At 47.3% G+C, this 26143-nt stretch overlaps 1 protein-coding gene across 1 annotated transcript in view; it reads left to right on the top strand.

The window, feature by feature from the left end:
• The first annotated feature begins 2534 nt into the window (after positions 1–2534).
• ASNS (asparagine synthetase (glutamine-hydrolyzing)) overlaps positions 2535–26143 on the top strand; it is a 34139-nt gene continuing 10530 nt past the window's right edge. Inside the window, exons 1-11 of the mRNA XM_069729366.1 lie at positions 2535–2724; positions 8967–9231; positions 12150–12387; positions 12581–12766; positions 13206–13307; positions 19863–19990; positions 20835–20961; positions 22680–22786; positions 23087–23187; positions 24183–24264; positions 24351–24506. Of these exons, the coding sequence (XP_069585467.1) occupies positions 8983–9231; positions 12150–12387; positions 12581–12766; positions 13206–13307; positions 19863–19990; positions 20835–20961; positions 22680–22786; positions 23087–23187; positions 24183–24264; positions 24351–24506 (1476 nt within the window). The 5' untranslated portion in view covers positions 2535–2724; positions 8967–8982. The remainder of the gene's footprint in view (positions 2725–8966; positions 9232–12149; positions 12388–12580; positions 12767–13205; positions 13308–19862; positions 19991–20834; positions 20962–22679; positions 22787–23086; positions 23188–24182; positions 24265–24350; positions 24507–26143) is intronic.

Here is a 26143-nt window from a genome sequence, read left to right as displayed (position 1 = left end):
ACACCAGCCCAGCAGCACTGTACAACACCTGACAGGCTTAGATACACCAGCCCAGCAGCACTGTACAACACCTGACAGGCTTAGATACACCGGCCCAGCAGCACTGTACCACACCTGACAGGCTTAGATACGCCAGCCCAGCAGCACTGTACAACACCTGACAGGCTTAGATACACCGGCTCAGCAGCACTGTACCTCACCTGACAGGCTTAGATACACCAGCCCAGCAGCACTGTACCACACCTGTCAGGCTTAGATACGCCAGCCCAGCAGCACTGTACCTCACCTGACAGGCTTAGATACGCCAGCCCAGCAGCACTGTACAACACCTGACAGGCTTAGATACGCCAGCCCAGCAGCACTGTACCACACCTGACAGGCTTAGATACACCAGCCCAGCAGCACTGTACAACACCTGACAGGCTTAGATACACCAGCCCAGCAGCACTGTACAACACCTGACAGGCTTAGATACACCGGCCCAGCAGCACTGTACCACACCTGACAGGCTTAGATACACCGGCCCAGCAGCACTGTACAACACCTGACAGGCTTAGATACACCGGCCGAGCAGCACTGTACCACACCTGACAGGCTTAGATACACCGGCCCAGCAGCACTGTACCTCACCTGACAGGCTTAGATACACCGGCCCAGCAGCACTGTACCACACCTGACAGGCTTAGATACACCGGCCCAGCAGCACTGTACAACACCTGACAGGCTTAGATACACCAGCCCAGCAGCACTGTACAACACCTGACAGGCTTAGATACACCAGCCCAGCAGCACTGTACAACAACTGACAGGCTTAGATACACCGGCCCAGCAGCACTGTACCACACCTGACAGGCTTAGATACACCGGCCCAGCAGCACTGTACCACACCTGACAGGCTTAGATACGCCAGCCCAGCAGCACTGTACCACACCTGACAGGCTTAGATACACCAGCCCAGCAGCACTGTACCACACCTGACAGGCTTAGATACACCAGCCCAGCAGCACTGTACCACACCTGTCAGGCTTAGATACACCAGCCCAGCAGCACTGTACCACACCTGACAGGCTTAGATACGCCAGCCCAGCAGCACTGTACCACACCTGACAGGCTTAGATACGCCAGCCCAGCAGCACTGTACCACACCTGACAGGCTTAGATACACCAGCCCAGCAGCACTGTACCACACCTGACAGGCTTAGATACACCAGCCCAGCAGCACTGTACCACACCTGTCAGGCTTAGATACGCCAGCCCAGCAGCACTGTACCACACCTCACAGGCTTAGATACACCAGCCCAGCAGCACTGTACCACACCTGACAGGCTTAGATACGCCAGCCCAGCAGCACTGTACCACACCTGACAGGCTTAGATACACCGGCTCAGCAGCACTGTACCACACCTGTCAGGCTTAGATACACCAGCCCAGCAGCACTGTACCACACCTGACAGGCTTAGATACACCAGCCCAACAGCACTGTACCACACCTGTCAGGCTTAGATACACCAGCCCAGCAGCACTGTACCACACCTGTCAGGCTTAGATACACCAGCCCAGCAGCACTGTACCACACCTGACAGGCTTAGATACACCAGCCCAGCAGCACTGTACCACACCTGACAGGCTTAGATACGCCAGCCCAGCAGCACTGTACCACACCTGACAGGCTTAGATACGCCAGCCCAGCAGCACTGTACCACACCTGACAGGCTTAGATACACCAGCCCAGCAGCACTGTACAACACCTGACAGGCTTAGATACACCAGCCCAGCAGCACTGTACAACACCTGACAGGCTTAGATACACCGGCCCAGCAGCACTGTACCACACCTGACAGGCTTAGATACGCCAGCCCAGCAGCACTGTACCACACCTGACAGGCTTAGATACACCGGCTCAGCAGCACTGTACCACACCTGTCAGGCTTAGATACACCAGCCCAGCAGCACTGTACCACACCTGACAGGCTTAGATACACCAGCCCAGCAGCACTGTACCACACCTGACAGGCTTAGATACGCCAGCCCAGCAGCACTGTACCACACCTGACAGGCTTAGATACACCGGCTCAGCAGCACTGTACCACACCTGTCAGGCTTAGATACACCGGCCCAGCAGCACTGTACCACACCTGTCAGGCTTAGATACACCGGCCCAGCAGCACTGTACCACACCTGTCAGGCTTAGATACACCGGCCCAGCAGCACTGTACCTCACCTGTCAGGCTTAGATACACCGGCCCAGCAGCACTGTACCTCACCTGACAGGCTTAGATACACCGGCCCAGCAGCACTGTACCACACCTGTCAGGCTTAGATACACCGGCCCAGCAGCACTGTACCTCACCTGTCAGGCTTAGATACACCGGCCCAGCAGCACTGTACCTCACCTGACCGGCTTAGATACACCAGCCCAGCAGCACTGTACCACACAGTTGGACTGTATATAGGGTGTGAGGCTGCACCAATGAGGCCGGGAGGCGGCCTCCGCCAATCACAGCGCTCCAGGCATTGGCAGCCATTCTTACATTGTCAGTTCTGCATTTCCAGCGTGAGCCGGTGTGTGGAGACCGGGGTGTGGAGACCGGGGCGTGGAGACCGGGGCGTGGAGACCGGGGCGTGGAGACCGGGGCGTGGAGACCGGGGTGTGGAGCGTGCAGCTGCCGGGGTCGCCCGTGATCTGCGAGTTCAGCAATAATCCCACCGACTGCCCCGGAGAAGGTGATGTGCTTTCTAATCGTCCCCTGCTCCCGGAGATGTCACTGAATAGATATCACATTACATATAAGCCTCTTCTACACTTTATTCTCTGTATCCCAGGACACATATATCCGTACAATATGTCTGTGCTACACAGGATTCTAGTCACTCTACAACCACACTGAGACTTGTAGTCCTGCAGCTGTCAGTGGAATCTGCTGATTGCAGCACCCGGAGGAGTCCAGTAGGATAGAGAGAAAGAAAGCTGAACTCTATGGAGCCGCCTCATCGCCTGTCTAATCCCAGCTGTGACTGACAGCTGATGTAAGGCATACAGTGCCCAGAGAATGCCATACTGCACCCATATACTGCATACAGTGCCCAGAGAGTGCCATACTGCACCCATATACTACATACAGTGCCCAGAGAATGCCATACTGCACCCATATACTACATACAGTGCCCAGAGAATGCCATACTGCACCCATATACTACATACAGTGCCCAGAGAATGCCATACTGCACCCATATACTGCATACAGTGCCCAGAGAATGCCATACTGCACCCATATACTACATACAGTGCCCAGAGAATGCCATACTGCACCCATATACTACATACAGTGCCCAGAGAATGCCATACTGCACCCATATACTGCATACAGTGCCCAGAGAATGCCATACTGCACCCATATACTGCACACAGTGCCCAGAGAGTGCCATACTGCACCCATATACTGCACACAGTGCCCAGAGAATGCCATACTGCACCCATATACTACATACAGTGCCCAGAGAATGCCATACTGCACCCATATACTACATACAGTGCCCAGAGAATGCCATACTGCACACAGTGCCCAGAGAGTGCCATACTGCACCCATATACTGCATACAGTGCCCAGAGAATGCCATACTGCACCCATATACTGCATACAGTGCCCAGAGAGTGCCATACTGCACCCATATACTACATACAGTGCCCAGAGAATGCCATACTGCACCCATATACTACATACAGTGCCCAGAGAATGCCATACTGCACCCATATACTGCATACAGTGCCCAGAGAATGCCATACTGCACCCATATACTACATACAGTGCCCAGAGAATGCCATACTGCACCCATATACTACATACAGTGCCCAGAGAATGCCATACTGCACCCATATACTGCATACAGTGCCCAGAGAATGCCATACTGCACCCATATACTGCACACAGTGCCCAGAGAGTGCCATACTGCACCCATATACTGCACACAGTGCCCAGAGAATGCCATACTGCACCCATATACTACATACAGTGCCCAGAGAATGCCATACTGCACCCATATACTACATACAGTGCCCAGAGAATGCCATACTGCACACAGTGCCCAGAGAGTGCCATACTGCACCCATATACTGCATACAGTGCCCAGAGAGTGCCATACTGCACCCATATACTGCATACAGTGCCCAGAGAGTGCCATACTGCACCCATATACTGCATACAGTGCCCAGAGAATGCCATACTGCACCCATATACTGCATACAGTGCCCAGAGAGTGCCATACTGCACCCATATACTGCATACAGTGCCCAGAGAGTGCCATACTGCACCCATATACTACATACAGTGCCCAGAGAATGCCATACTGCACCCATATACTGCATACAGTGCCCAGAGAATGCCATACTGCACCCATATACTGCATACAGTGCCCAGAGAGTGCCATACTGCACCCATATACTACATACAGTGCCCAGAGAATGCCATACTGCACCCATATACTACATACAGTGCCCAGAGAATGCCATACTGCACCCATATACTACATACAGTGCCCAGAGAATGCCATACTGCACCCATATACTGCACACAGTGCCCAGAGAATGCCATACTGCACCCATATACTGCACACAGTGCCCAGAGAATGCCATACTGCACCCATATACTACATACAGTGCCCAGAGAATGCCATACTGCACCCATATACTACATACAGTGCCCAGAGAATGGCATACTGCACCCATATACTGCATACAGTGCCCAGAGAGTGCCATACTGCACCCATATACTACATACAGTGCCCAGAGAATGCCATACTGCACCCATATACTGCATACAGTGCCCAGAGAGTGCCATACTGCACCCATATACTACATACAGTGCCCAGAGAATGGCATACTGCACCCATATACTGCATACAGTGCCCAGAGAATGCCATACTGCACCCATATACTGCATACAGTGCCCAGAGAGTGCCATACTGCACCCATATACTACATACAGTGCCCAGAGAATGCCATACTGCACCCATATACTGCACACAGTGCCCAGAGAATGCCATACTGCACCCATATACTGCACACAGTGCCCAGAGAATGCCATACTGCACCCATATACTGCACACAGTGCCCAGAGAGTGCCATACTGCACCCATATACTGCACACAGTGCCCAGAGAATGCCATACTGGACCCATATACTACATACAGTGCCCAGAGAATGCCATACTGCACCCATATACTGCACACAATGCCCAGAGAATGCCATACTGCACCCATATACTGCACACAGTGCCCAGAGAATGCCATACTGCACCCATATACTGCACACAGTGCCCAGAGAATGCCATACTGCACCCATATACTGCATACAGTGCCCAGAGAATGGCATACTGCACCATATACTACATACAGTGCCCAGAGAATGCCATACTGCACCCATATACTGCACACAGTGCCCAGAGAATGCCATACTGCACCCATATACTGCACACAGTGCCCAGAGAGTGCCATACTGCACCCATATACTGCATACAGTGCCCAGAGAATGCCATACTGCACCCATATACTACATACAGTGCCCAGAGAATGCCATACTGCACCCATATACTACATACAGTGCCCAGAGAATGCCATACTGCACCCATATACTGCACACAGTGCCCAGAGAGTGCCATACTGCACCCATATACTGCACACAGTGCCCAGAGAATGCCATACTGCACCCATATACTACATACAGTGCCCAGAGAATGCCATACTGCACCCATATACTGCATACAGTGCCCAGAGAATGCCATACTGCACCCATATACTGCATACAGTGCCCAGAGAATGCCATACTGCATACAGTGCCTGGAGAATGCCATACTGCACCCATATACTGCATACAGTGCCCGGAGAATGCCATACTGCACCATATACTGCATACTGTGCCCGGAGAATGCCATACTGCACCCATATACTGCATACAGTGCCCAGAGAGTGCCATACTGCACCCATATACTGCATACAGTGCCTGGAGAATGCCATACTGCACCCATATACTGCATACAGTGCCTGGAGAATGCCATACTGCACCCATATACTGCATACAGTGCCCGGAGAACGGCATACTGCACCCATATACTGCATACAGTGCCCAGAGAGTGCCATACTGCACCCATATACTGCATACAGTGCCCAGAGAGTGCCATACTGCACCCATATACTGCATACAGTGCCTGGAGAATGCCATACTGCACCCATATACTGCATACAGTGCCCGGAGAATGCCATACTGCACCATATACTGCATACTGTGCCCGGAGAATGCCATACTGCACCCATATGCTACATACAGTGCCCATAGAATGCCATACTGCACCCATATACTGCATACAGTGCCCAGAGAATGTCATACTGCACCCATATACTGCATACAGTGCCCGGAGAATGCCATACTGCACCCATATACTGCATACAGTGCCCAGAGGATGCCATTCTCCACCCATATACTGCATACAGTGCCCAGAGGATGCCTTTCTGCACCCATATACTGCATACAGTGCCCAGAGAATGCCATACTGCACCCATATACTGCATACAGTGCCCAGAGAGTGCCATACTGCACTATATACTTCATACAGTGCCCAGAGAATGCCATACTGCACCCATATACTGCATACAGTGCCCAGAGAATGCCATACTGCACTATATACTACATACAGTACCCAGAGAATGCCATACTGCACCCATATACTGCATACAGTGCCCAGAGAATGCCATACTGCACTATATACTACATACAGTACCCAGAGAGTGCAATACTGCACTATATACTACATACAGTGCCCAGAGAATGCCATACTGCACCCATATACTGCATACAGTGCCCAGAGGATGCCATTCTGCACCCATATACTGCATACAGTGCCCAGAGGATGCCATACTGCACCCATATACTGCATACAGTGCCCAGAGGATGCCATTCTACACCCATATACTGCATACAGTGCCCAGAGGATGCCATACTGCACCCATATACTGCATACAGTGCCCAGAGTGCCATACTGTACCATGCTTATATCTTGTTCTATAGTGCCATATATAGTTATACTGTGTCAATTTACTACAGTGCAATACACTGCCGAACAGTGCCATATATAGTGCCCATATACTGTCCTACACAGGCCTATGTACATAGAGAGCCCATATAGTGCAAATAGCGGTCTCCTCAGATGACACACATGGTTGAGCAGCTGTGGGGTGAGTGATTTTCCCGCTTTGCTCTCCTCTCCAGCCTCATAGATCCCTGTCCTCCGATCTAGGAAAGTTCCCGGAGATCCATTGATACAAAGTCCTGTCCGGAGGCCATCACAAAGCAAATATTTGAAAAGACTACACTACTGTTCAAAAACATACAGCACAATAGTGCGATACCTTACCCATCTACTGCACACACTGCACAGTTAGTGAGTGTCGTGTGACCCGGGACCAGGGGCTCAGTCCCTGTCCCTAAAACTAGGGGGCACCCTAGCTAGCCATGCTCCCCGGGATACTTCTGAGGGTGAAGATGCCAGAGCCTCCACCCTTGCCTTATCTCCTGAGTTAGCCCTCCATCTGTTCTCTTCTCCCACCCAGGGAGAGGGGCGTTACTATGCTCTGTAGTACACCAACCCGACAAACAAGGCAACACAAACAAGGGCTTAAGGGAATACTCCGGGCATACTAAATATTCACTCACATATAACAGAGGAATGCACCGGGGTGTGAAGGTAGGGGAATAAACCAAAATAGAGAACGATAGGGAATTACAACACATACAAACCAAGCAACCGTCACTGATAACTCCTCCAACTCTCCTTCTTATATGAACTCCTCTCCCTCCATTAGCCATGCAGCAGATGCTAGCTCTGACAAGGATTTGTAACAGAGCTCAGATTATAAAGGGAAAGGAGTGGCTAACAGAGCTCAGCTGTGAGCACAGGGATTTCCAACATGGCCGACCCCTGTTCTGCAGGAAGGAATAAACACATGAAGGAGAAGTGCTTCTTCTCAGAGCCGGAGTAGGTGCAATCAGACTCTGCGTTTTCTGGCTCCACACTATCGTGGGAACCCTGTCTGGCTACAAAAAGCATTTACAAAAGGGGGTGCTACTAGGTATTAACCATGCAAGTGCCCACAGTTTTGCATAGGCCCATTTTCCTTTTTGTAATGTTTAAAACTGAAAAAATGACAATATATACAGTGGAGGAAATAAGTATTTGATCCCTTGCTGATTTTGTAAGTTTGCCCACTGACAAAGACAAGACCAGCCTATAATTTTAAGGGTAGGTTAATTTTAACAATGAGAGATAGAATATCAAAAATAAAATCCAGAAAATCACATTGTGTAAATTATAAAAATGTATTTGCATTTTGCAGTGAGAAATAAGTATTTCATCCCCTACCAACAATTAAGAGCTCTGGCTCCTACAGACCAGTTAGACGTTCCTAATCAACTCATTGCCTGCATTATAGACAGCTGTCTACATAGTCACCTTTATAATAGACTCCTGTCCACAGACTCAGTCAGACTCTAACCTCTACAACATGGGCAAAACCAAAGAGCTTTATAAGGATGTCAGGGATCAAAGAATTATTTTCTTCACTAATATATGTATGTGTATATTTTTGCCTACAAAAGGATACAAAGGAAATGTGTCCTCTTTAACATTAGGCCTTTTAGAGATCATTCCATCTTCAACTTCCTTAACTGTTCACAATAACAATTATTTTGACCAGGGTGCACAAACTCAGACATGCCACTGTATTACCAAATAATGTCAAAACAGGCATCCAAAGCCCATTAAAGATGTTGTCCAAAGTTGGCCGATAACTTGCAGCTTTTGGACATTCCCTTATAGGATAGGTGATCATCAATATTAGAGTCTAGGACAACCCCTTTAAGGTGGAGGTAAATGATAATCTATAAATTAATGGCCTGTGTGTTTCCCTTTGATCTGCAGATTCTGAGCCCCCAGGATGTGTGGTATATGGGCACTGTTTGGCAGTGATGAATGCCTTTCGGTGCAGTGTCTCAGCGCCATGAAAATCGCACATCGGGGTCCTGACGCATTTCGGTTCGAGAATGTGAACGGATTCACCAACTGCTGCTTTGGGTTCCACCGCCTGGCGATTGTGGACCAGTTATATGGCATGCAGCCTCTGCGGGTGAAGAAGTTCCCGTACCTATGGCTCTGTTATAATGGGGAGATTTACAATTACAAGCAGGTGAGAGCAAAGCTAAACAGACAAATATCCGCTGCCATGATGCTGACGAACTGGGCCGACTGCCGACGGAGACAGATAATGGTGACATTCTGGTTGTCATCATTATTCTGACTGCCTGCTGTCATGTAAAAAATGCCATGTTCGGAGTAATTTTTCAGAAGGTGCCATGGTTCCAGACACACGCTGTGGGCTCTCTGACCCCCCACCCCCCCTTCTTTCCTCTGCCTTCCAGCACCGGCTGAAATTCTAAGCCACTCTTTTTTCCCCCTCCCTCAGGAATGTCTTTGTTTGCAACTGTGTAGCCGAACGTAAAGAGTAGCAATGCATGGCAATTCCTTTGTGTAGCTACAGTGGTCCTTTAAGACCAAATATATCAAAACAGGATATTCACAGAAATAGACTGTTCATATTTCCGGAAACCGCAGGGTCAGGGCTCCTAACTGGTGGGTTTGGGGAGCCCAGCACTTAGCCGAAGGTGAGAAACGCATTACTGCTTAACTGGGGCTCCTAGCCAAGACGTGTTTCCACTTAAATTAACCTTCAGGACTTGCTAAGCATAGTGATAACTTTGTCTTTCTTCTACGAGGTTCATACGCCAAGATATGTTTAAAAATGGCTTTTCATAATGTTATGAAAGAGGAGTATTCAGCCTCCGAGTGAGTTCACCACAGGGGGGTGCCTTGGTTTTGTGCACGGAGATAAGTGAGTGAGACATCAGTCTTCACTAATCTTTTGTCCCTTTGATTCTGTCATGCACTGGGATATATGCCCATCCCCCGAGCCGCATGGTCAACCATAGTATGAAAGAACCGTAAGTCGATTTTCTTCTGTTAATCCCTTTTTTATTTGTAATTCTTTGTACATACGATACTTGTCTACTTTTATAATATCTTTTTATACTTTTGTAGACACTGCCTACCTTTTTGGAGTAAAATATATAAAATTACTAGCTTCGTTTCTCCTTGCTCTATAACGTACTGTCACGTCCTCTGAAGTGAATTACGCTACTAATATGGGTTGGCTCCAGACCCGTTATTAATTAAGAAATCTGAGCTGGTCGCAGCTGATTTTTCCTGCACGTTTGGGGAAACCTGGTAGCGACTGACGATGTTGATAATTATTGTTCCCGCCTGAGTGGGAGTAGTTATATCGCCCTCGCTGCAGTGTGCCTATTAGCCAGTACAAAGTAAGGCAGCCTTTCTGGCGACTAATTATCCTAGGTGCAGTACCCTGTCTGACCTGAGGTTAAGGGGGTCGCCAGAGATCTGCAAGTTCCAAACCGGAAGTGGGATATAGATAAATCCCTTTCAGAAAAGAACTGGGCAACCAAACAACCCCGGTTCATGACATATTAGTGTGAGCGGTGGGGATGATAAAAATATCCTAAAAACAAGAATGTAACTACTGTAATTAAGTCGACCCTCACACTTTTTTGGAGAAGAAAGTTGCGTCCAATTGCTTACACATTACTAGCACATGAGCACTTTTTTATGAGGTTTACTGATAACCTTTTTCATCTTCATAACTAAATAAAAGTTATATTTGACCTCTTTGCTATTCTTTGACTCTCACACCACCAACCAGCTTCTTACACCTCTCAATTGGAATTTTGGATTCTTCTCTTGCAAACTGCTCCAGGTCTCTTATATGTGAAGGCGCCTTCTCCCGACAGCAATTCTTCAGAACTCTACAGCACTTTCTTTCCATCCATTTTTGGGTTCTTCTTGAAGTATGTTTGGGGTCATTGTCCTCTTGGAAGACCCATGACCTTTGACACAAACCCAGCTTTCTGATAATGGGCACTACATTGCGACCCAAAATCCTTTGGTAATCTTCATATTTCATGATGCCTTGCCCACAATCAAGGCATCAAGTGTCAGAAGCAGCAAAACACCCCCAAAACATCTCCAAACTTCCACCATATTTGACTGTAGGTACTGTGTTCTCTTCTTTTGTAGGCCTCATTCCATTTTTTGTAAACAGTAGAATGTTGTGTTAAACAAAAAGCTCTATCTTGGTCTCATCTGCCCACAAGACGCTTTCCCAGAAGGATTTTGGCTTACTCATGTACATTTTGGCAAACTGCAGCCTAGCTTATTTATGTCTGTGTCAGCAGCGGAGTCCTCCTGGGTCTCCTGCCATAGCGTTTCATTTCATGCAAATGTCGACGGATAATTCACGCTGACACCGATGTACCCTGAGCCTGCAGGACAGTTTGAAGTTCTTTGAAACTTGATTGGGTCTGCTTATCCTCCATCCAGACTAGCCTGCATTGCAACTTTTCATCAATTTTTCTCTGCCGTCCACGTCCAGAAAGATTAGCTATAGTTCCATGGGTTGTAAACTTTTTGATTATATTGCACACTGTGGACAAAGGAACATCAAGATGTCTGGAGATGGACTTGTAACCATGAGATTGTTGATATTGCTCAACAATTTTGGTTCTCAAGTCCTCAGACAGTTCTCTTCTCCTCTCTCTGTTCTCCATGCTTAGTGTGGCACATACAGATACACAATGCAAAGATTGAGTCAACTTCTCCCCTTTTTTATCTGGTTCCTGGTGTGATTTTCGTATTTCCAGCACCTGTTACTTGCCACAGGTGAGATTGAACGAGCATCACATGCTTGAAACAAAGTTGTTTAACCACAATTTTGGAAAGGTGCCAACAATTTTGTCTAGACCATGTTTGGGGTTTTGCGTGAAATTATGTCCAATTTGCCTTTTTTTTTCTCTTTTTTTTTTTTTTTTTTTTTTGTGTTCCAATACAGACAAAGGAAATAACCATGTGTTTAACAAATCATGTGTAATTGCAATCATTTTCTGCGAGAAATACTCAATTTTCTGCAACAATTTCAAGAGTGCCAACACATTTGGGTCATGAATCTGTCTATCTAATCTATCGCTTGGTTTCTCCCAGCTAGAGAAGCACCTGGGCTTCGAGTACCAGACGATGGTGGACGGTGAGGTGATTCTCCATCTCTACAGTAAATATGGCATTGAACAGACGGCGGCGCTACTGGACGGTGTTTTCGCTTTCATCCTTTTGGACACAGCCAATAAGAAAGTGTTTATCGGAAGAGACTCTTATGGAGTCCGGCCGCTGTTTAAGCTGCTCACCGACGATGGCTTTTTAGCAGTTTGCTCAGAAGCTAAAGGTATTGAATGAGCGACCCATGAAGCTTAAAGGGATTGTCCACTTTTTTTGGTTAAATTTGAAAGTGTTCAATTTCACTGCAGCACTCCCGCAGGAGAAATTATGCATTACACCTAATAGTACATTGTTTTTTTCCGGGAGTGCTCCTTTAATGGACCCATAATTGTTTATAATTATCACGTCGTTTTCTACAGGCCTTATTGACCTAAAACATTCAATGACCTCAAGTCCGAAGATTGATCCGTTCCCTCCTGGTCACTGTGAAGTTTTCGATCTCAAACTGAGTGGAAAAGTGGCGTCGGTGGAATTGCTAAAGTTCCGCAATTTCAAGGACGAACCTCAGCACGCGGAGTACGACTCTCTAGGAAAACTGCAAGCAGGTGACGCGAGTGCACGATCAGACTACGCAGAGTTTGTTTGTAGTCTGTTACCATGGAGACACATAGTTGTGCACAGGAGCTGTGTACATAACTGTAGGAGTTTGTCCAATCAAAACAATTTGTAAAGTTTCTTCATTTGTGATGCAGAATTGGTTGCAACAGTTTACATACCCTTAAAGTGCTTATGTAATAAAAATCTGTCCGCTTTCTTCCAGAATCAGCGCCACTCCTGACAACAGGTTATATCTGGTATTGCAGCTCGGCTTCTTTGAAGTGAATGAGGCTGACCTGCACCTGTGGACAATTGTGGCACTCTTTTTGAAAGAATGTACGGTAGTCATATTATTCAACATTTGGACAACACCTTTAAGGATAATTTTGCATCCAGGTCACTGAAAGAAAGTGAATCTGATTTCATTTTTTCCCCTTTTTCTCTCAGGCATGGATCGTGAAACGATTAAAAGAAACATCTGCCTCCTGTTTGAGAACGCGGTCAGGAAGCGGTTAATGGCGCACAGGAGGATCGGCTGCCTGCTGTCAGGTATGGGGGTCGAGGGCAATATATTTTCAGCTGCCCCCTTCTTCTGATGTGCGGGGAGGAGATCTCAGGTCCTCATACACATTTATCTCATGTAGTCAGCGGTTCTGGATCAGGCGGGAGATCGTTCATTATATCATTATATGCCTCCTAATTAATTGTGCCGGTAAGTCACACATAGTAACCAGGAAAGGACGGGCGCAATTCTGTCCTAGGATAGTAACAGTCGGGTGTGAAATACTATGTCCCCCCTTCTACAGCTGACATTTACTGTATCTGAGCAATTTAAAGAGAATGTGTCAAAAATACAACGTTTTCCGATAGGTCGTATGCTAGATACTTCCTGTAAGGCAGTCTTATAATCATCATAGACAGTATTTAAATGGGTTATAACACCTCTTTATACAGTAGAGAACACCGGATCTATGATTCACAATAGGTGATGTCACAGCTCACCTCCCCCTCCTGTATAATGACTGATAACACCTCTATATACAGTAGATAACACAGGATCCACCATTCACAATAGGTGATGTCACAGCTCACCTCCTCCTGTACAATGAGATATTACACCTCTATATACAGTAGATAACACAGGATTCACCATTCACAATAGGTGATGTCACAGCTCACCTCCTCCTCCTGTACAATGACTGATAACACCTCTATATACAGTAGATATCACCTATTGTGAATGGTGGATCCTGTGTTATCACAGCTCACTTCCTCCTCCTGTACAATGACTGATCACACCTCTATACACAGTAGATAACACAGGATCCACCATTTACAATAGGTGATGTCACAGCTCACCTCCTCCTCCTGTACAATGACTGATAACTCCTCTATATACAGTAGATAACACAGGATCCACCATTCACAATTTGGTGATGTCACAGCTCACCTCCTCCTCCTGTACAATGACTGATAATACCTCTATATACAGTAGATAACACAGGATCCACCATTCACAATTTGGTGATGTCACAGCTCACCTCCTCCTCCTGTACAATGACTGATAACACTTCTATATTCAGTAGATAACACAGGTTATGACTAGTGTTGAGCGATACCTTCCGATATCCAGAAGTATTGGTATCGGATTGGATCGGCCGATATCCAAAAAATATCGGATATCACCGATACCAATACCCGATACCAATGCAAGTCAATGGGACACAAATATTGGAATGTAAATAAGCCCTTTCTGTCCTTCTACATCCTGTTCCGGAGGGGGGAAGAGTGTGGGCGGACACTGTGCGTGTCTGTGTGTGCGGGCGGGATCTGTGCGGGCCTCCCGGGGGTCTGTGCGTGCCTGCCGGGTCTCTATGCGTGTGTGCTGGGTCTCTGTGCGTGTGTGCAGGCATCGTCCGATGGGACTACAAGTCCCAACGGCCGATGCCTACTACAGTGACAGTGATTGACACATTAGCCAATGATGGGACAGTAGTAGTCCCATCATCCGGCTAATGTGTTGAATGAAAAAAAAACATGCATGCTACATACATGCTACATGTTACATGCTACATACATGCTACATACATGCTACATGTTACATGCTACATACATGCTACATGTTACATGCTACATGTTACGTGCATGCTACATGTTACATACTACATACATGCTACACACTACATGCTACATACATGCTACATACTACATGCTACATACATGCTACACACTACATGCTACATACATGCCACATACTACATGCTACATATATCATCAAAAAAGCAGATTTAAATTCAATTCACCGCATGAAGAGATCCATACAATATAAAAAATAACAATTTTATTAGTATAACAGTATAAAAACATACACAAAAGACAAAACTTGATATACAAAAACAAAGTGCCCAATGGGGGGAGAGACAACAACCACATCCACCGCAGGAAATATTGCAGAATCAGAGAATATGAGAATATATGTAACCGTGACCACTGGAAAAGCTACTGCTGAATAACAGAGAGGAGGGGATGGTTAAACCCGTGTTAATACCTCTAATGCAGTTAGGAAGGAAAAATACAAGGAGGAGCTCAAAATGCCTCCACGCACTGGCGCAGTAACCTTGTCCAAATACCTAACACAATACTTCATACCCCAATATCCTTACTATACAAAATATGGCAGGCTGAATACCCAGTAGAATAAGCATATTACCTGGTGGTGCGGTGTGTCTCGATTCCCCCAAGCGCCCCGACGCGCGTTTCGCCCAAGCTTCTTCCAGGGGCTACATACATGCTACATACTACATGCTACATACTACATACATGCTACATACATGTTACATACATGCTACATACTACATGCTACATACTACATGCTACATGTTTTTTTTTTCATTCAACACATTAGCCGGATGATGGGACTACTACTGTCCCATCATTGGCTAATGTGTCAATCACTGTCACTGTAGTAGGCATCATTCGATGGGCACAGAGCCCCGGTACGCCTCACAGAGCTCCGGAACGCACGCACAGAGCCCCCGGCACTCCGCACAGAGCCCCCGGCACGCACGCACAGAGCCCCCGGCACGCACGCACAGAGCCCCCGGCACGCACGCACAGAGCCCCCGGCACGCACGCACAGAGCCCCCGGCACGCACGCACAGAGCCCCCGGCACGCACGCACAGAGCCCCCGGCACGCACGCACAGAGCCCCCGGCACGCACGCACAGAGCCCCCGGCACGCACGCACAGAGCCCCCGGCACGCACGCACAGAGCCCCCCGGCACGCACGCACAGAGCCCCCCGGCACGCACGCACAGAGCCCCCCGGCACGCACGCACAGAGCCCCCCGGCACGCACGCACAGAGCCCCCCGGCACACACGCACAGAGCCCCCCGGCACACACGCACAGAGCCCCCGGCACACACTCACAGAGCCCCCGGCACACACGCACAGAGCCCCCGGCACACACTCACAGAGCCCCCGGCACACACGCACAGAGCCCCCGGCAGGCACGCACAGAGCCCCGGCACACACGCACAGAGCCCCGGCACACACTCACAGAGCCCCGGCACACACTCACAGAGCCCCGGCAGGCACGCACAGAGCCCCCGGCACACACGCACAGAGCCCCCGGCACACACGCACAGAGCCCCCGGCACACACGCACAGAGCCCCCGGCACACACGCACAGAGCCCCCGGCACACACGCACAGAGCCCCCGGCACACACGCACAGAGCCCCCGGCACACACGCACAGAGCCCCCGGCACACACGCACAGAGCCCCCGGCACACACGCACAGAGCCCCCGGCACACACGCACAGAGCCCCCGGCACACACTCACAGAGCCCTGGCAGGCACGCACAGACCCCCCACGGTCACGCACAGAGCCCCCGGCACACACGCACAGAGCCCCCGGCACACACGCACAGAGCCCCCCGGCACACACGCACAGAGCCCCCGGCACACACGCACAGAGCCCCCGGCACACACGCACAGAGCCCCCGGCACACACGCACAGAGCCCCCGGCACACACGCACAGAGCCCCCGGCACACACGCACAGAGCCCCCGGCACACACGCACAGACCCCCCACGGTCACGCACAGACCCCGCCTGCACACACGCACGCAGACTCCGCCCACACTCCATTATAGTGCATCATTGCACTATAGGAACTTCCGATTCCGATATCGCAAAAGTATCGTAACTCTGTATCGGAACTCTGATACAGCGAATATATCAGCCGATACCCGATATTTGCAGTATCGGAATGCTCAACACTAGTTATGACTTGATGCTGTGGCCAGTAGCTCCCAGTTCTGCAATCAGTGTAAAGTATTATGGAAGGTAATTGCTGGTCTGCGATGTGTAATGGTGCCCGGGGCGGTACCATGGGCGAGGGATTCGGTTTCTGCTCCCAACACGCTATTGTTGTTACCGTGGACGACACTTCCCCGCTCCTCTGGTCCATTGCACTTAGCGTGACCATGATTCCCTGCTAACCCACAAATGGGAAACCACAACAGTCCATAAACAAACCTCACCTTTACTAGTAGTTGTAAAAACACACAGCAAATAGCAACAATTGCTGACATCGTTCCTTAGATGACAAAACAGTGACAAGTCTCCAGCCCTCATCTTCAGTGACACAGTTGGTGAATTTTGAAAAACAGAGTTAAGGAATTACAATTTTCCTGGCTAAAATGACACGTTAGCCGAGCCTTTCTGTGATCACTCTCTTCAGCCAACTTTTCAGGAACCAAGACAATGTAGTGCCTGTGACTACCTCTTTTACTGTCTGTGCCCCCAGCCTCACTGACTCGTCTCTTCTCGGACCTGCAGCTCTCAGACTTGGTCAGCACTTTCCCGCTCCCGGTGGCCCTTAAGGACTTCAACAAAGTTGCTGCCCATACGTTCCCTTTCCCAACTCGCCTTCTAAGACTATTCCGCTGGCACAAATGAGGTTTTTAGGTGTTCTCTTTCCTGCTTTCACTGCTGTCTTCTCCACATGCACGCATGCACGCACGCACTCAGTTCGCCAGTTCAACTGAACCAGAGAGTGTCCTTACTTCTTTGCCAAAACTAGATGCTCAACTGAACTTCCTATTCCTGTCACTAACCAGAGATTTCCAATCTTCCTCCCCAAAATGGGCCAGCCCTACAGTTAACCCTGTCTTCTCAAGTAACAGGAACTGAAACCACAGAAAGATAACTTTTGAATACTTTACAGTAAAATACATGTTTAAATACATTTAAACCGCAGGAATGTTAGAGGAGTGGAACACCAAATTCACCACCCTCACAGAGGCACTGAGTAATTGAAATATCAAGTTGATCTGAAGGTAAAATTAAAGTTTCAGAAACTTTTTTTCACTGTATATCAGTGATAGGACAAATATGTAAATCTATAAATCTGGCGCAATTTTTGCAATATAGGTGACCTACAGTTCTGGCAAAAATTAAGAGACCACTACAAAATGTTCAGTTTGTCTGATTTTTCTCTTTATAGGTATATTTTTGAGTAAAATGTGAATTGTTCATTTATTCTGTAAACTTCTGACAACATGTTTCTGAAGTTCCAAGCAATAAATTTTGTATTTATTTTCAGAAAATGAGAACTGGTCAAAATAACCAAAAAAATGCATTGCTTGCAGACCTCAAATAATGCAAAGAAAACAAGTTCATAATCATTTAGAAACAACAATACTAATGTTTAATCTCAGAGTTCAGAAATCAATATTTTGTGCAATAACTATGATTTTTAATCACAGCTTTCATGCGTCCTGGCAGTTTTCCACCAGTCTTTCACACTGCTTTTGGGTGATCTTATGCCACTCCTGGTACAAAAATGTAAGCAGTTCTTCTTTGATGGCCTGTGACTATCCATCAACCTCTTGATTACATTCCAGAGGTTTTTAAAGGGGTTCAGGTCTGGAGATTAGGCTCCCATGACAGGTGGTGGTCCTTCATCCACACCTTGATTGACCTAGCTGTGTGGCATGGCACATTGTCCTGCAAAATCCAGTCCTCAGAGTTGGGGAACATTGCCTGAGCAGAAGGAGTCAACTGTTTTACCGGGATAACCTTGTATGCAGCTTGATTCATACGCCCTTCGCAAAGAACAACCTTTCCAATTCCAGCCTTGATTTGTTGAAGCATCCCCAGATCATCACGAACCCTCCACCAAATTTCACAGTGAGTGCAAGACACTGTGGCTTGTACGCCTCTCCAGGTATCCGTCTAACCATTAGACGACCAGGTGTTGGGCAAAGCTGAAAATTAGACTCATCAGAGAAGATTACCTTACTCCAGTCCTCTATGGTCCAATCCTTATGGTCTTTGGCAAACTTCAGCCTGGCTCTCCTTTGCTTCTCATGGATGAAAGGCTTTTTTCTAGCTGTCTATGACTTGACTCCTGCCTCTAGAAGTCTGTTACGAACTGTTTTTGGCGTGCACTTCACCCCCGCTGCCATTTGCCATTCCTTTTGTAGGTCACTTGATATCATCCTGCGGTTGCTGAGTGACATTTGAATACGATGGCGGTCATCCTGGTCCGTGGAGAGTCGTTTTCGCCCTCTGCCGGTCTGTAGCTTTGTTGTCCCCAATGTCTGCTGCTTGACCTTGTTGTAATGGACTGCCGTCTTAGAAATTTTAAGGATGGAGGTAACATGATGCTCATTTTGTCCCTCTGCTGCTAAAGCCTGAATTGAGCCCTTCTTTTCCTCTCTCAAGACTTTTCTTTTCAACTCCTTTGGCATGGTTAAGTTATTTTTTCATTCCTATTACTTGTAGGATAATACTAGCACTTGTTTTGCCATCCAGCTTGTCCTATTGCAAGAGGATTGTGAACACCACAGCAGGGAGTTTATACTTTCCTTTGTTAAATAAGATTTGGTTCAGGTGATCACCTAATCAGAAGCACGTTAAGTAGAATGACTAGAGGAGCTGGTTTTTATAAAACTGTGCAGTGGTCTCTTAATTTTTGCCAGAGCTGTGTGTAAGTGTCAGGGTCCTGTAGTTGGAAATTGGGTCATTTTTGCTGCCATTACGACAAAGTTGGCACCACAGGTCAGCATGGTACTGATCATTTATTGTGTTCCCAGGTGGCCTGGACTCCAGTTTGGTCGCTGCCACTCTACTCAAACTGATGAGAGAATCTAACTTACCGTACCCCCTGCAGACATTTGCAATTGGAATGGACGATAGCCCTGATTTACTGGCTGCAAGAAAGGTAACAACTATACTATCAAGATACTATTATCATAAACGCCATAAATCATACCGTCATTTGGTTACTAGGTAACACTGCAATTAATTTCCTAAATAATATTGCCATATGGTGGACGGGTAATACTGTAATTAATTTCCATAATTATACCTCCACATGATGCACAAGTAAAACAGCAATTCATTTCCTAATCAATAACATGTATAGGATCTGGTGCATGGCAGTGTATAGTGTACACAGTGTCTGGTACATGGCTGTGTATAGTGCACGCTGTGTCTGGTACATGGCAGTGTATAGTGCACGCTGTGTCTGGTATATGGCAGTGTATAGTGCACGCAGTGTCTGGTATATGGCAGTGTATAGTGCACGCAGTGTCTGGTATATGGCAGTGTATAGTGCACACAGTGTCTGGTATATGGCAGTGTATAGTGCACGCTGTGTGTGGTACATGGCAGTGTATAGTGCACGCTGTGTGTGGTACATGGCAGTGTATAGTGCGCGCTGTGTCTGGTGTCATGGCACACTGTGACTGACGCTGTGTGTGTGCACCCACTGCCATACATAAACAAACAATACAATACTGACATCTCCCTGGTTGGAAAGTTCTTGGGGTATGTGCCATAATCATTAATACTACCCATATATTGACGTCACCCAATACCATGTGTCTGTGCCAACGTGAGTCTTAATTCCCGAAATGGAAGATCACTCCCATCATTAGAAATGTTTGTGGTTGTAGGCGATGTTGGATTTGTGATTAGTTATAGCGATCGATGCAGATCTATCAAATTCATATCTATTAGATATACGTCATCCGATGCTGATCCCATCTCTATCGTCCTCCCAGGTCGCCAATCATATTGGTAGTGAACATCATGAAATAATTTTCAGTGCTGAGGAGGGAATACAGGCGGTGGATGAGGTCATCTTCACTCTGGAGACCTATGACATCACAACTGTGAGAGCGTCTGTAGGTAAGAAATAGTCTCCGTTGTTTATGGTCAGCCATACACGCACTGTCTACCTGCAACCACCACTAGAGGGAGCTCACAAGATTACCGTATACAGTTTTATCATTGAGTTCAATAGGAGCTCCCTCTAGTGGTGGCTGAAGGCAGCAAGGGTTGTGTTAACAAAACTATGTCCATACAAAGGGTTTCAATACAATTTAAATTGGGAAAAAAGGACATTGTCCAGCACTAAAACTTTGGTAAAGATTGATATTTTTTTTCCTACTACAAAAAAAGCCGTTTCCCTTTCACCCTCCATTAAAAACCGACCTCTTACCCTTAGGTTCATGCCCGTCATCTGCTTTCTTTGATCTATAAATATAAACATTTTTTTCTTCTATTGATCAAAACCAAATTTTGTAACCTTTCGCTACCAAACACTTTTTTTTAAATTTCAAGCCTAAAAAATAAAAATATAATTTTTCATTTTATTCTGTATGACATTCCTATCTATTAGATTAACGTGGTTCATAAAAACCTCTCTTCTTAATTTTTAATAAGCAGACCAAGGACCACAGATCTTTACATTTCTCCTAGTTGTTTTCTCGTTCGTAAATCTACATCTCCACATCCCTGGTGCAGAGCCTCACATCTGTTAGCCATTAGGAATTTCCTTAGTTATCTGTTGTAGAGACAATTTGAAAATTGCAAGCTCTTTTTGCTCATATGTCCAATGATTTTAATATTCTGTAGGACAAATTACCGTACATGAAATAAAAAGGAATAACAAAAAAGAAAACTACTGAACCTGGTTACAGAAATGGCTCAGAGCTAAGTGAAGAGAAAGCACTCTGATTAGGAAAATGGAGCACTCACACAGCGAACTATGTTCAGTCTGCCTTTTATTAGCTTTAAGTTACGCCCACACACCTCCCCTTGATGACCTCCTGTGAGGGCTGTATGTGGGATGTGCTCAGCCCTCCAGAATTTTATGACATCCCCAACTTACAGGATATCTTCCCTGCTGTAGATCCCAGGTGGTAGATATCGTCATCATATTTCTTAACGTGATTTTACCTTTACATTCTGATCAAACGTGACATGGATAGCGTCATCTATCAGACCGTTATTAAGTTGGAGGGGTTCTAGTGAACGTACAGTGATGTGAATAAATGCGTTCTGTTTGTCCCACTGCTAAGATGCCAAAAATCTATATCCCATAAATATCGGATCAATACAAACCCCAATATTCATATCTAGCCACTAGCGGTGAACCATCTATCTGCAGATTCTATCATGAGAGGAAGCCCCCTCGTTGGAACAAAGGAGGCCTCTGAGATTTGTTTACTCGTAGGTGGAGAAGTGCAATCTGGCTGTCTTTTTTCCTAGCAAATATCCTGTTTTAATCACCTGTCCACAGCAGGAGGTCTCTGCATCAAGTGAGATGACATGCCAGATCTTTTCCCTCGTTTTAATTTAGTTTTCGACCTTCCCTTGCTACAATTAATCCCAGATGTTCATTGTAAGGGGGAGCAATATGTCCCCTTTCTGGAGATGTCTGTAGGGATTTTAGTTCTTCTCTATGACAGGCCATTGCACAAGTTGGGGTATAACCAGAATTATACCAGTCAGCAAGCTGAAGAACCACAACTGTCAGCATGCAACAATAGCTCATTTGCTCAAAAATATTACCGAGCGTATATATAATATTAATAATATATATTTTTTAATATAATTTTTAGGAATGTATTTGATTTCCAAGTACATAAGAAAAAAGACGAACAGCGTGGTGATATTTTCGGGGGAAGGCTCCGACGAGCTCACCCAGGGCTACATCTACTTCCACAAGGTTAGTAATCCTCCTAGGTGGGTGGGAATAATGTTGTTACATCTAGAGAATTGTTTTAGAATTTTTCATCACAACAATTTTTTTTTTTTGCAAATTGCCGTAAGAGATAAGAGTTGAGCCCGCATGGCGAAACATTGATTAGTTTGGGGCAGAGAACTGATGGCGGGTACATAGGGCAACGCACTGGGGGTATTGTGGGATATCCAGCGCAATCCGTGTCGAGACCCGCAGACACTTCATATCTCCAGGCCCGGACTTCGCTGCTGACGCGGTTGTGCTTTGTATGGAATCTTTTCACAGGCCCCTTCTGAGGAAGAGGCAGCAGAAGACAGCGAGCGCTTACTGCGAGAGCTGTACTTGTTCGACGCGCTTCGCGCTGACAGGACGACCGCCGCACATGGGTGAGCAGCACATTTTTTGAAGCTTTTTTTTTTCTTTTGCTTAAAAGCATGTATTTTGGGTCAGAAATTATTTTTGTATTTGGGTTTCATTTAAACAAGTTGCATTGTTTGGTTTTTGCATGAGTTACCTGAAAATCCATCATCGAGCTTATTTTAATAGAGAGTTTTTAACTCTTATCTGTTTTTCTTCTGATCTCGATTCAACTGATTACACAAAACGAATTGCAAATAGCTTAATCATCAGTAAGGAAACATCTGTGTCTTCAGCACAATGTTATTATGCAGCACATTGACTATTATGCAGCACATTGCTATTATGCAGCACAATGTTATTATGCAGCACATTGACTATTATGCAGCACATTGCGGTTATGCAGCACATTACTATTATGTAGCACATTGCTATTATGTAGTACATTACTATTATGCAGCACATTGCTATTATGCAGCACATTGCTATTATGCAGCACAATGTTATTATGCAGCACATTGACTATTATGCAGCACATTGCAGTTATGCAGCACATTACTATTATGTAGCACATTGCTATTATGCAGCACATTGCTATTATGCAGCACATTGCTATTATGCAGCACATTGCTATTATGCCGCACATTGCTATTATGCCGCACATTGCTATTATGCCGCATATTGCTATTATGCAGCACATTATTATTATTCAGCACATTACTATTATGCAGCACATTGCAATAATCAAGCACATTGCTGTTATGCAGCACATTACTGTTTTGCAGCACATTACTATTATGCAGCATATTGCAATTATCAAGCACATTGCTATTATGCAACACATTGCTATTATGCAGCACATTGCTATCATCTAGCACATTACTACTATGCAGCACATTGCTATTATGCAGCACATTGCTATTGTGTAGCACATTGCTGTTATGCAGCACATTGCTGTTATGCAGCACATTGCTATTATGCAGCACATTTTGCATACACATGATTTGTAATTTTTTCATGGCAGCCTTGAACTTCGCGTGCCTTTCCTGGATCACCGCCTCACTGCATACTACCTGTCTCTGCTCCCCGAGCTGCGGGTACCTAAGGTGCGGTATTGTGCTTTGTTCTGTACCTTGTGCTCATCACTCTCGGTTAGCGCCACATTCTGACTCTAGTTTACTATTCTGCACAGAATGGCGTCGAAAAATACCTCCTGAGAGAAGCCTTCGAGGGCTCCGACCTCATCCCCAAAGACATTCTGTGGAGGCCCAAGGAAGCGTTCAGCGATGGACTGAGCTCCACCAAGAAGTCCTGGTTTTCCATTTTGCAGGACCATATAGAACAGCAGGTACAGGGGTCTGAGATAAATTAGGAAGCTGTGGGGGCAGCATGCATACATGAGTCTACCGGACCTCCCCTATGTATAGGTAGGAAGGGGGAGGCCAAGACAGGCAGCAGTGTTACCAGGAGAGGGGGAGGCCAAGACAGGCAGCAGTGTTACCAGGAGAGGGGGAGGCCAAGACAGGCAGCAGTGTTACCAGGAAAGGGGGAGGCCAAGACAGGCAGCAGTGTTACCAGGAGAGGGGGAGCCCAAGACAGGCAGCAGTGTTACCAGGAAAGGGGGAGGCCAAGACAGGCAGCAGTGTTACCAGGAGAGGGGGAGGCCAAGACAGGCAGCAGTGTTACCAGGAGAGGGGGAGGCCAAGACAGGCAGCAGTGTTACCAGGAAAGGGGGAGGCCAAGACAGGCAGCAGTGTAACCAGGAGAGGGGAGGCCAAGACAGGCAGCAGTGTTACCAGGAAAGGGGGAGGCCAAGACAGGCAGCAGTGTTACTAGGAAGGGGGAGGCCAAGACAAGCAGCAGTGTTACCAGGAGAGGGGGAGGCCAAGACAGGCAGCAGTGTAACCAGGAGAGGGGAGGCCAAGACAGGCAGCAGTGTTACTAGGAAAGGGGGAGGCCAAGACAGGCAGCAGTGTTACCAGGAAAGGGGGAGGCCAAGACAGGCAGCAGTGTTACTAGGAAAGGGGGAGGCCAAGACAGGCAGCAGTGTTACTAGGAAAGGGGGAGGGCAAGACAAACAGCAGTGTTACTAGGAAAGGGGGAGGCCAAGACAGGCAGCAGTGTTACCAGGAAAGGGGGAGGCCAAGACCGGCAGCAGTGTTACCAGGAAAGGGGGAGGCCAAGACCGGCAGCAGTGTTACTAGGAAAGGGGGAGGCCAAGACCGGCAGCAGTGTTACTAGGAAAGGGGGAGGCCAAGACAGGCAGCAGTGTTACTAGGAAGGGGGAGGCCAAGACAAGCAGCAATGTTACTAGGAAGGCGGAGGCCAAGACAGGCAGCAGTGTTACTAGGAAAGGGGGAGGCCAAGACAAGCAGCAATGTTACTAGGAATGGGGAGGCCAAGACAGGCAGCAGTGTTACTAGGAAGGGGGAAGCCAAGACAAGCAGCAATGTTACTAGGAAGGCAGAGGCCAAGACAGGCAGCAGTGTTACTAGGAAAGGGGGAGGCCAAGACCGGCAGCAGTGTTACTAGGAAAGGGGGAGGCCAAGACAGGCAGCAGTGTTACTAGGAAGGGGGAGGCCAAGACAGGCCGCAGTGTTACTAGGAAGGGGGAAGCCAAGACAAGCAGCAATGTTACTAGGAAGGCGGAGGCCAAGACAGGCAGCAGTGTTACTAGGAAGGGGGAGGCCAAGACAAGCAGCAATGTTACTAGGAAGGCGGAGGCCAAGACAGGCAGCAGTGTTACTAGGAAAGGGGGAGGCCAAGACCGGCAGCAGTGTTACTAGGAAAGGGGGAGGCCAAGACAGGCAGCAGTGTTACTAGGAAAGGGGGAGGCCAAGACAGGCAGCAGTGGTACTAGGAAGGGGGAGGCCAAGACAAGCAGCAGTGTTACTAGCAAGGGGGAGGCCAAGACAGGCAGCAGTGTTACTACATCTGGGTAATACCTGCTGTTTCTTCAGTGCTGGCTGGTTTGATGAGTGACTC

This window comes from Ranitomeya imitator, chromosome 6 (assembly GCF_032444005.1).
Source record: "Ranitomeya imitator isolate aRanImi1 chromosome 6, aRanImi1.pri, whole genome shotgun sequence".
Taxonomy (NCBI): domain Eukaryota; kingdom Metazoa; phylum Chordata; class Amphibia; order Anura; family Dendrobatidae; genus Ranitomeya; species Ranitomeya imitator.
The sequence above is the reverse complement of the archived record's forward strand: the minus strand, read 5'-3'. Positions and strand labels throughout refer to the sequence as shown.